The sequence below is a fragment of the Megalops cyprinoides genome, chromosome 11 (assembly GCF_013368585.1).
Source record: "Megalops cyprinoides isolate fMegCyp1 chromosome 11, fMegCyp1.pri, whole genome shotgun sequence".
NCBI classification, from domain to species: domain Eukaryota; kingdom Metazoa; phylum Chordata; class Actinopteri; order Elopiformes; family Megalopidae; genus Megalops; species Megalops cyprinoides.
In genome coordinates, this window is record NC_050593.1 from 1,427,364 (window position 1) to 1,439,602 (window position 12,239).

The following is a 12,239-nucleotide window of genomic DNA, read 5'->3' on the forward strand; positions in this document are numbered from 1 at the left end:
AATATGCAACAAAAGGATTGAAAACACTGAAATTTATTTCAAGAAATTCCCGTGCTTATTTTTTCTCAAGAAAGTAAAACAATGTAACAACATTTAGGAATTGGAAAAAGGCAATCTGGAAATTATTAAAAAGAAAAGTATGGAACATGCCATAGTGATGTATGGAAACACCATGTATCACACAGAGCCCTGTATTTCCACTTGGACCTGGGCATGCTGTTCTGGATTAATATAGTGGGTTTTAACCATAAAACCACACAGCCGTAGATTTAAGCCCACAATAATCAACGAATAAGTTCTGTATATGTAAGTTAATCAGAATATAAACTTAAAAATGAACCATTTTTATATTTTCGCCATGTATCCCCCTTACATTTCAGAGTATTAATTGCAGTACAGACTTTCTCATAACTCATTATCAAAATTAGGTTATTTAGAATAAAATCCAGGAGTATTAGAACCTGCAAACATGTATTTCAACACTAGACAGATTAATAAAATATAAACATGATCCATAGGGGCCATCCATCAGCATTTCAAAATGATACCTATGCTAAAGGCAAATGTCTTATACTTCTGTTTTTAAGACAAAATACAAACTTAGGATGCCCCATTTTTCCCCACCTGTAGAGGCTGTTGGACAAGCTAAGCAATAGCCCATAAATAGATACAAGTTCCATCCGATGTGATCCGTCTTCACATATTACAATGACATGTTCTGTAAATGGGAATCAGGTTTCATTACTATACAATGGGGAGGGGTGCTAAAGAGTCTCTTGGAAGAGTTTACTGTATTGCCTATGGCTGTCCATGGCCATTGCATTCCTGAGACTGAACCAGAAATATGGTTGTGCTTGGGGATTTGTTGGCCATTCTAATACAGACCTCCTGTACAGCCTCTTCCGCAGCCGGAGGTACTTAGAGCTTCGAGGAAGCTTCTCCAGGAAGATCAGAAGAATGACATCTGCCTTCTCATCCATGAGGCGCTGGTGGGCCAGGTAAAATGCTGTCTTGAAGTTCCCACTCTGGATGTACTTGTTGGTGAGAATGAATATGGTCTTCTTGCTCTGTTGAATGCTCTGGGAGAGGTTGTCGATCAGTGGCCATCCTGGAATCCAGTCTCTCTCCTCCAGGCATAACTGCAGCGGAGGATCTCCTTTCTCCTCCAGATAGACCTGCAGTTCCTGCAGCACCCATTCTGACACTGCCGGGTCTTTCGTATCATAAGCTATAAAAGCATCGTACATGGTGGTCTGTGAGGAAAGGCGGCTGTAGCCTTTGATCTTAGCCCAGCAGAAGTGGTAGATGTACCATACATCCCAGAGGAAGAGATGGGTGGAGATCGAGAGAGTGAGAAACCCTAGGGTCAGTGAGGTTAGGAAGACGTACAGGATGATGGAGAGTGAACTGTGCTGGCATGTCTGGAGGTCCAGGAAGATGACTTTTTTGCCTGCCTGTGCACCGGGGTCTGCACAAGTGACATCAGTTGCCAATCTTGGAATATTCACCATTGTATGGTTGAGCCAGATGGCAAACCACATGGCATTGCAGGTGCACATAAACTTGTTGCCATGTAGAAGCAGGATATCTAGGCCATTGACAACATTTTCTGGGAAGCTGGACTGCTCGATGTACTGGATTTCATTGAAACTGAGGTCCAGGTATTTCAGACTAAAAGCATCCCTCAAAAAATTCTGGGTAAGTTTTGTTAACAGATTTTTCTGTAAGATTAGCTTTCTAAGTGTTTTTGTGCAGTTGGAAAGCTCTGGGGGAACTGTCTTTAATAGGTTGCCACTGAGGTCTAAAACCTGTAACTCTGAGAGAGACTCCAGCTTCTCCCAACTGAAGGATTTCAACTTGTTGTTATTTAAGTAGAGCTCTGACAGATTTTCAGGAAGGCCATCGAACACCTGCAGAGGAATGAAATTAAGGTTGTTTTCAGAAATATCAAGCACCTTCAGGTGGATTATTCCTTTAAAGTAGTTTACATATCTTAAATCTCCATCTCTCCATAGCATGTCAAGACGGTTACCTTTAAATTCTAATGTCTGAAGAGAGAGACTCTCCATCTCTGCATTTGTCGAGGTGGAGATTTCATTATAGTTCATTAGCAATACTTCAAGTTTTGGTAAGTTCTTTGTAAAGTTCAACATGTGAGTCAGACCTTCAGATGTAAAGTAATGATTATTATTGCTAATATCTAGAACAGTTAGATTGATCAGCTCCTGGAATGCAGTGGAATACAGCAAATCCAGACGATTAAATGAAAAGTCAAGATACTGTAACTCGGTCAGATGAATAAATTCCGTGCCATTTAAACTTTGGCTCATAGCATTTCCTGAGAGATTGAGGCATTTGAGCTCAACGAGATTTAAGAATTTGGGATCAAGGAAGAATATATTATTCCTGCTGAGATCCAGTGTTTTCCCAAATTCACTACATTGTTTATTAATGACTGGGTTCCAAGGGCCAGCCTCCTTCCTCTTGTATTTGCAGCTACGTGCATATTCATCATACCTAAAGTAGTGAATCTCTTCCCCAGTATAAAACTGGCCAGCACTGGCCATGGGTGAAGTAAGTAAAGGCTCTTGCTTATTGCCGCATTCAGCTGGATGTTTGCTATCAGAGGGAGAGGATATTTTGTTGTCTGAAAGGTTTATTATGTGAAAACTTTTCAGCTCAGTCAGAATGCTAAGATTGGCCATTTTAATAAAGTTAGTCCCAAGATCAATGATTTCTAGCTGTCTGAGATGGGTTAATGGGCTGATGTCGCTGCTTTTCAGTTGCTGGAAAACAAAGCCTCTGATTCGAATCACGCGGAGGGACGTTAAAGAGGAGAAGTGCGGGCTCAGACTGAGAGAATCTGGGTACCGCTGCAGCTCATAATTAAAAGAAAGGTCCAGCTCAACCAGTTTAGGCAAATACTTTGGAAAGGATGTGACCGTTATGTCTCTCGCCAAAAAATTACTTGAGAGGTCAAGCACCTGCAGCTCCTCTAAATCTTGAAACCATTCTGATTTGACTATCCTGAGAGAATTGCTGTGAAGGCGTAGTATTTTCAATCTTTTCAGGTTCTGAAAGGTGTTAGTGTCAATCTGGAAGGGAGCATAGTTAGCACAAGGAGTACAGGGAAATGGTGCATTGTAGCAACGTGGGCAATTCCCACTCAGATCCAGTATCTCCAGATTAGTTAGATTCTGGAAATCACCTTTAGTTACTCCTTCAATGTTGTTATTATAAAGAATCAACTCTTTGAGGCCTGGTGGTAATTTGAGGGGGACATATGATAGGTTGTTGGACTTTAAAGATAGCAAAGAGAGCTTTTTCAACTGAAAGAATGCACCCTCCTGTATTTCATAGGAGACATTGCATGGATTGCGGTAGTAGCAGTTTTGGCCGAAATAGAGGGACTCTATGTTGCCCAGGTGGGAGACGTTCTCCTTCAGGATGGTGTGGATATTGTTTACCTCCAAGCTGAGGAGAGTCAGACTGGGTGGAAGGCCTGTGGGAATGCTGGAGAGCTGGTTCCCATCCAGGTACAGAGACTTGAGGTTCCTCAGGTGCCTGAAGCTGCCATCCTCAATAGTCACGCTCTTGGAGCACATGCGGTCTTTGGGACCAATTTTAATGGGCACACAGTTGCAGCGTAGGTCGATCTCAATGAGGCTGTCCAGCCCCTGGAAGCTGCTCTGCTTTATCTCAGGGATGTGGTTGATGGTGAGCGTCACGTTGGTAGCGTTGGCTGGGATACCACTTGGCACACTTGTCAGTCCTCGCTCGGTGCAGTCCACGTTGACCACATTCTCATTCTCATTCTCCTTCTGTGTGACATCACAGGGCAGGGTCTTGGGGTACCAAGCAGCTGCTTCCACGGTGGAGAGAGAGAGGACAAGGATGACAAGGACCTCACAGATTTGTGGATCCCCTATCTGTAAGTGGAGAAAAAGCCTTGTGTTATGACTTCAGTCATGTGTTTCTAATCATTAATTGTTCATGACTAATCTTTAAGCACTGACCTATAATCAATATTCTCCAATCTTTAATCACTCAGCTGTATTAATCTCTGTCCTATTCTTTAATCTCTATTCACTATTTTTCATATTGCTAATCTTTAATAATTAACACACATCCGTACACAAGTATTTCTCAATGTCAATTTACTTTTGTTGGGATTTTTATCCTGTTCTTTTAGTTGTGTATTAGGATGCAATTCAACCATTTGGCAATAATGTGAAAAGCTGGATATATTCTTTTAAGAAAATTAGGCAAATGAATCATTACAATCTCTATATTATATATCACTGTAATATTAAACCTCATTACATCTAATTTTACAACAGAACATTATCAAGCTATAAATGTGCAAATGAAAGGACAGTCCCTTGAAAAAACATATGTTTCTTACCTTAGGAACAGTTAGTGTAAATAATTTCAAGTGACAAATCCAGTACCGCAGACCAGAACCAAAGTACTTCACCCTGGTTCCTTACTATGGTAAGGGAAACTTTATGGGCCTCAAGGTATAGAAGATGGGGAGATAGTTGCAACAAATAATGCATTGTTCTGGCTTGGTAACCACAAACCGTTTTACTCACTAATAACTGTGAGAGCTAGCCAGGTAGTTAGGTGATGGATTGAAACTATTTAGTAGCCAGACAGCTAGCTACCTAGACATTAAATTCAGTAATATTACATTCAATAATATTTCTTCAGTTATGGGCCATATAGAATTGGATTTGTAACTTGCATCAACTAAAACAACACATACATTTTGAATTTTTGGGTGCAATTCCCCTTAAAGAGAAACAAAAGAGAAACAGTTCAAGGTGCACTTGAAAGTTCTACTGTGTGGCAATAGAAACAGAAAAACAGGTGGTTGTCAACCAATGGTGCTTGACTAACAGAAAAGACCAAGAGAAAAGCAGTCAGGATGTGAAAAGAAAGACAGAAAAAAAGGTGGTTCTCCTCTAAGGGGTTCAAGGTGTTCTTGAAAGGAGACAGTTGGTATTTTAAAGCCTTTCAAATGTTGACAAATCCTATAAGGAAACTGAAACAAAGCAAAACAACACTATGATCTACCACAATTCCATATCTCATATAGCACCTGTTACACCTATGAACTAATTAGGATAATTCATTACTGGTTGGTGAGCACTGTTTTTTTTTTCCAAAATAGATCATGACTATCATAGCTACTTTTCCATTTGCTCTCTACATGTCAAATGTTATTTTTGCCTTTTTAACAATGGACCTGTCCAACCTCTGTGCTACTGCTTTTTAGATAGGCAAGTTGGTGCTTATTTAAAGTAATCAGTAGTTCCGTAAACTCTCCTTTACTGTGAACTCACTTTAAACGGAGTTCTGTTTCTCCCAGAGAAGATACAAGAGAATAAAACAAATAGATAATTGGAATAAACCCTACTTTTCAGTAATCCAGGTGTCTGTCAGTATTCAGCTTCTACCATAGCAAAAATAAAAAAATAAAAAACTATCAAGTAAATGTGGAAGTGATACTCACCAACATCTCTGATAAAAAATACAAAAGTAGTAAGATAAGATGCTGTCCAAATTTGTTTAGATTATTTTCTCAATGTGGTGTTATTCACCGAACAGGCTTCAGGACTAATGGATATACCTTTGAGTGACACACATATCATGTATCTGAGAATTAGTCATGTGCGAGGGCTGGACCATGGAATGAGTGAAAGATAGTCTTAGTCTATAAATAGTCTTCTTACTTCCTCATTGCCAAGCACCTTTCAGATATGCAAAACCACCATGTAGATCTTATATTTTATTATGAAATCATATCAATATAAGAAATATACATATTAATATATAGACATATCCCACAAACTCTTGGTGGTGTTTAAGTACAGTATAGATATGTCTGTCATCACAATATTCAACATTAGTGAATATTATCAGATATACTTTGACAATTTAAAAAAAAATAAATAAAAAAAAAATAACTTGAATTTTGTCTGCAAGTGAGAGCACCTTTCATAGAATGACAGTGACATTGAAAGTATGGTACTGGTTGTAAAAATATACCACAGAAATTCAGTATGTTAGTGTCCAGTATGCGGTATTACAGAAGCAACAGTCTGGCATATTTGGGATTTTTAAATGTGAAAATCATAAAATGGGGATGGTTGGGGGTGGGACTTGAAACTCTGTGTGAGACTCACCTGCACTTCTGATAAATATTAAGAATCATAAGCAGAACCCTGCTGACACATAACCATTTTTTTTCATAAAAGTCTCTTCTCTGTGTCAAGGCATCTGTGTCAAGTTGTATTTGGTTTTCTAAAGTTCACTCTGACTAACTCGTTTAAATTATCACACGCTGTAAACTGAGAATTAAGCTCCCCTTCATGAAAGTAGGGGTTTTGCTTATGGCTTCCCCGTAAACGAAAGTGAACACTGAAGCTATGGCCCTGTGGCTCAGTTGTTTCCACCTGCTCAATCATGCAGTAATTACCACACTTTGAGTTAAACTAGGCCATTCAGCATCTTAATATCCCCTCACACCAGTGCTGTTTGAACTGTACATTCTTAAGAGTTGACCACTGCAAACACATTTTCAGAAGTGGGTTGTTCCTGTAGGTTAAAGTGTTCAGAAACACCTTGTGACCATTTTTCGCATATTGTTCAACAGTCTCAAAGTCAAATTACTATATCATATAACTACTACAGGATGTTTTCAGAGCACACGCAATGCACTTTTTATACATTCCAGTTACATTTTAATACCTGCCTACCTTCAAATGTAGCCTTAAATACATATTTTAAAATACCTTTAAATATTAACATACACCTAAGTGTTAAATAATCTGATTTAACTTTAAATACTGATACTGAACATGACCAAGGTGATAACATGAACCAGTGATCACATTACCTCAGCCATTATGAAAAATTTTTGGGCAATTCACTGACCCTAAACTGAACCTTGACTGGTCAGGTCAAACTATAAACACAGTCTTACATGATATCCCAGCAGGTAACACTATAAACTGCCTCCTACTAATATGAATTCCACCACAGGTACGTAGGAAGCTACATTGAGGCCTAGAGCATGTGAACTGACTGGTGGCTTGCTGGGCCTGTGTTACGACCATGGTCGTTACTGTGTGTGTTTGTGTGTGTTCGTTTTCCCCGATGTATGTGTTTTGCTCCGGCTGCGTGCGTGCGTCGTTTTACATTTTCCCCAGGTCCGTCTCATCCCTTCCCCGAGGTGTGTCCTTCGCTGGGTGTCTCCTCCCCTCGCCCGTGATTGGAGCCTTCCCTCATTTCCTGGCCGGCCCGCTCCCTTCAAAGAGGCTCAGTCCGTGCAAGGGAAGAGACCACTTGTTTCTGCATTGTGTTATTATTGATTGTTCATCGTTGTGCGTATGTTTAGGTTCTCGTCCTTATGTTTCTGTGAGTATTGTTTTTGGTCTTCGTAACACTGTGGTTGGGTCTGGGAAGTAGGGAGTCGATGCCATTTTCTTTTCCATCTCTTTTTCACGTTGGTTTCGTTAGGAAGGGAGATAGGGAAGTTTTACTGTATCTTTTGTTTTGAGATTTATTTTGTTAGGTCAGTTAGTTTCCCTCTCTCGTTAGTTAGTTAGTTGTTTTGTTTGTTATTTTGGCTTGTCGACTCCTGAGTTTGTGTTCCCGGTTACCCACTTGATTTATGTTATATGTTTTATTTGTCTTTAAATGTTAAGTGTAATAAATTCTGTTACACTTTCCCCAGTGTTCGTGACCGTGGTCTCCCCTCTTTTTCCCTGTTACGGTCTGACCCTAGACCGGGCCGTAACAGATTTGGGGGCTCGTCCGCTTTTTTTTTCTTTTCCCGCGCTTGTTCTTGCGGTGGGGGGGGTGTAGGTGCTTGTATTTGTTGGACTGTGGCTTACAGTTGGCTTGTGGTGATGGCCTCAAGATTTAACTTTGAGCAGTTTGTTCTTTGCCCTTCCCTGGAACAATTCGAGCTGTGCCGAAAAGAGGATTTGCTCCTAGTAGCGGACTTCTTTGATGTTTCGGTGCCTCGTACTGCGAGGAAGCAGGAGATTAAGGCCGCGTTGTACGTGGAGCTGGTGTTGCAGCAGATCCTCCCTGAGGGAGATGAGGTCTCGGGTGTTGCTTCTCAGGCCCGGACACTACAGGCTGCGGCAACAGCTGAAGCCGAAGCGCGCGCCCGCATAGATCCCGATGATCCGCACTCGCCTCGGGGTGATCAAATGCTTGCGCTGCGCATGAAGGAACTCGAATTGGAGTTGTGTAGGCAGGAGTACCAGAACCGACTTCTGCAACTTCGGGCATTTGAGCTTGAAACTGACCGGGAAATCAAGCTTAAAGAGCTAGAGTTAGCGATCGAGGACAGACCTCATCCCGCTCCTACTCCTTTCCCGCGATGGTCAAAGACCGGCACATCTCCATCGGCGGCTGGCTCTGCAGTGTCTGCACCTTCTCCGATACCTGCCTCTCCCGCTGCACCTGTGCCCATCCGCGCCTCTTCTCCTGTGCCTGTGTCCGGTGGTGCTTCTATTGACTCCCCTGATTTTGACGTGACTAAACACATTCGACTGGTACCCCTGTTCCGGGAAAGTGAGGTGGATACCTACTTCTCGGTGTTTGAACGAATCGCCGCAACTTTACGTTGGCCATAGGATGTATGGTCTTTACTCCTTCAGAGTAAACTCACTGGGAAAGCGCAGGAAGTGTGCTCCGCTTTGTCTCTGGAGCAAAGCTTAGAGTACAATGTTGTGAAAGCTACTGTATTACGAGCTTACGAACTAGTTCCAGAAGCGTATCGGCAAAAATTTAGGAACACTTCTAAGGCTGCTAATCAAACATTTGTTGAATTTGCTCGTGTGAAAACTACCTTGTTTGATAAGTGGTGCTCTGCCAGCAAAGTGTCAAATTTCGAGCAGTTGAAAGAATTATTGTTGTTAGAAGAGTTTAAAAGTTGCCTTCCCGAAAAGATCGTCCTCTACCTAAATGAGCAAAAGGTCTCTTCGCTATCTGAAGCAGCTGTAATGGCGGATGAGTTTGTGCTCACGCATAAGGGTACGTTCTCGTCTCTGAGGCGAGAGGCTACGGAACGTAATATCAGTTCAAAATCATCACCTAGTGTACCCAAGTCTTCCAAGCCCCCTGATCCCTCTGGGGAAACCCGTGAATGTTTTTATTGCCATGAAGTTGGACATCTCATTGCTGTTTGCCCAGCTTTGAAACGTAAAACTCAGCTACGGAAAGCACAAGGCCCTGCGAAGAGTGTAGGTGTTATTCACACTCCGTCTCTCCCTGTCGACAGCAGGTTAGTTATGTCATCTGTTGACCCCTCATTTGAACCGTTTCTTTTAGATGGGGTTGTTTCGCTTTCCGATACAGACACTGTACGTTGCCCTGTGCGCATCCTTAGAGATACTGGAGCAGCCCAGTCCCTCATTTTGGCAAGTGCTTTGCCATTTTCGGAGAGATCGTCCTGTGGATCGGACGTGCTCGTGCAAGGCATCAAGCTAGGGATTGTGAGGATCCCTTTGCACACTGTTTACCTACAGTCAGATGTCGTATCTGGGTTCGTGAAGGTCGCCGTGTGTCTAAAGTTGCCGGTTAAAGGAGTCGCCTTCATCCTTGGTAACGACTTAGCGGGAGGGAAGGTGTTTTCTTTGCCCGAAGTCACTGGCGACCCTGAAGTGAACGTCCGCACCGATGAGTTGGGGCGTGAGTTTCCCTCTGTGTTTACAGCGTGCGTGGTCACGCGCGCTCAAGCTCGTAAATTCGAGGATGTGGTGGATCTCTCTGACACTTTTCTGTTTGACGAGGACTCGAAACATGGGTCTAAATGTACTGTGGATCCTCCTGTAACTAACGGTGTGTCTGAGATGGAGTCACCTGTTACAGATGACACTGAACCTCTTCCGCCTTTGGGAAGAGCGCAACTCGCTGCTGCCCAGCGAGCTGACGCGTCTCTGTCCCACTGTTTCGCTGCAGTCGTAAGCAAGGCGGACTTGTCACTACATCCTGTAGCTTATTTCTTTGATGGTGAGGTACTCATGCGAAAATGGACACTGCCTGGGTCCGCACATGAGTGGACTTCTGTGTTTCAGGTAGTCGTTCCAAGGTCCTCCAGAAGTCACGTTCTGGCGGTAGCTCACGACCACGAGTCTGGACACCTTGGAGCGAAGAAAACATATCATCGTATTTTGAAACATTTCTTTTGGCCAGCTCTGAAATCTGACGTTACTAAATATTGCCGTTCCTGCCACTCCTGTCAAATTTCGGGAAAGCCCAACCAGGTCATTCCCCCTGCTCCGCTAAGGCCAATTCCTGTGATGGGTGAACCGTTCGAGAGGATCATTATTGATTGTGTTGGACCGCTGCCCAGGACTAGGGCAGGAAATGTGTATCTTTTAACTTTGATGTGCGCGGCCACCAGGTACCCTGAGGCCATACCTCTGCGCACCCTTAAAGCAAAAACTGTGATTAAAGCCCTAGTGAAATTCTGTTCGACATTTGGATTACCAAAATTTATTCAGACAGATCAGGGATCAAATTTCACTTCCAAACTCTTCGCCAATGTGATTAAACAATTACACATTAAACACCAGGTTTCTAGTGCTTACCACCCAGAATCCCAGGGCGCCTTGGAAAGGTTCCATCAAACCTTGAAGACAATGCTGCGTACATGCTGCCTCGCTGAGGGAAAAGAATGGGATGAAGCAGTTCCCCTTCTTCTGTTTGCCATTCGCGACACAGTGCAAGAATCCCTTGGATTTAGTCCAGCTGAATTAGTGTTCGGTCACACGGTTCGTGGTCCACTGAAGGTTCTGCAAGAGCAGTGGTTATCCTCCGATCAGGTGCAGTCTGGTCCTAGAAATGTGCTGGATTACGTATCCACCTTCCGTGAGCGGTTACACACAATGTGCGACTTAGCCAGACGCTCTCTAGCTTCCTCTCAGTTTCGTATGAAAACTCGCTTCGACCGAAAGTCGGTTCAGCGCTCATTCCAAGTTGGAGATGAGGTGTTGGTGTTGCTGCCCATACCAGGTTCTGCTCTCCAAGCAAAGTTTTCTGGCCCCTACATAGTCGTGTCAAAAATCAGTGACACTGACTACGTGATTAAGACGCCCGACCGAAAGAAAAAGACTCGTGTGTGCCATGTAAACATGCTCAAGCATTATGTGTCTCGTTCCAGGCTTGAGGTTCCTACCTCGCCCGCGCCTATTGTTACAGTTGCTGCTTCAACGGAGGTAGTGTCCCCATCAGAATATTCGCCCGAGATTGACGAACTCCTTCAAGGTAGCGCCAGCGTCCCGTGTGCAAGATTGCCAAACTCCGAAACCCTCCAAGCGCTTCCCTCGAAGATATCCCATTTGTCAGAGTCTGCGTAGGTGGATATCAGGCAGCTTGTTGAGAAGTACCCATCGTTGTTCTCTGATACCCCTTCTCGAACCAATGTCCTGAAGCATGACATTGATGTTTGTGGTCATAGCCCTGTAAAGCAAAATGCATATCGCATTAATCCGGCTAAGCGGGCAATTATGAAGAGTGAAGCCGCTTACCTGCTTGACAACGGGTTGGCTGTCCCGACCTCGAGTCCTTGGTGTTCCCCCTGTATACTTGTCCCTAAACCCGATGGAACGCACCGGTTTTGCACGGATTACCGAAAGGTAAATGCGTTAACCAAGCCAGACTCATTTCCTCTTCCGAGAATGGAAGACTGTATAGACCGCATAGGACATGCAAAATTTGTTACCAAGCTCGACCTATTGAAAGGCTACTGGCAAGTGCCTCTCACTGATCGTGCCTCCGAGATCTCAGCCTTTACCACCCCAGACCATTTTCTGCAATATAAGGTCATGGCGTTCGGGTTGCGAAACGCACCTGCTACATTCCAGCGGCTAATGACCAAAGTTCTCGCCAATCTCGAAAACTGCGAAGCGTATCTCGATGACGTGGTTGTGTATTCCCCTGACTGGGATAGTCACCTCCACACCTTAGACCATGTGTTTTCCCGCCTCCAAGATGCTTCGCTTACCTTAAACTTGGCTAAATGCGACTTTGGGCATGCAACTGTTACGTATTTGGGTAAGCAGTTTGGCCAAGGTACAGTTTGCCCCTTGGATGCAAAAATCCAAGCTATTAGTTCCTTCCCAACCCCCAAGTGTAAACGGGAGCTCAGACGCTTTCTGGGGATGACCGGCTACTACCAGAGTTTCTGTAGGAATTTCTCCGATGTAGTCTCA

The 12,239-nt window shown here is 43.4% G+C and overlaps 1 protein-coding gene across 1 annotated transcript; it reads right to left on the bottom strand.

Moving 5' to 3' along the window:
- Positions 1-764: 764 nt before the first annotated feature.
- Positions 765-5,524, bottom strand: tlr7 (toll-like receptor 7). Its single transcript, XM_036540719.1, has 2 exons — positions 5,519-5,524; positions 765-3,929 (listed from the first exon to the last, which is right to left on the bottom strand). The coding sequence occupies exons 1-2, from the start codon at positions 5,522-5,524 to the stop codon at positions 765-767; spliced, it is 3,171 nt and encodes a 1,056-aa protein (XP_036396612.1).
- Between the last annotated feature and the right edge of the window lie 6,715 nt (positions 5,525-12,239).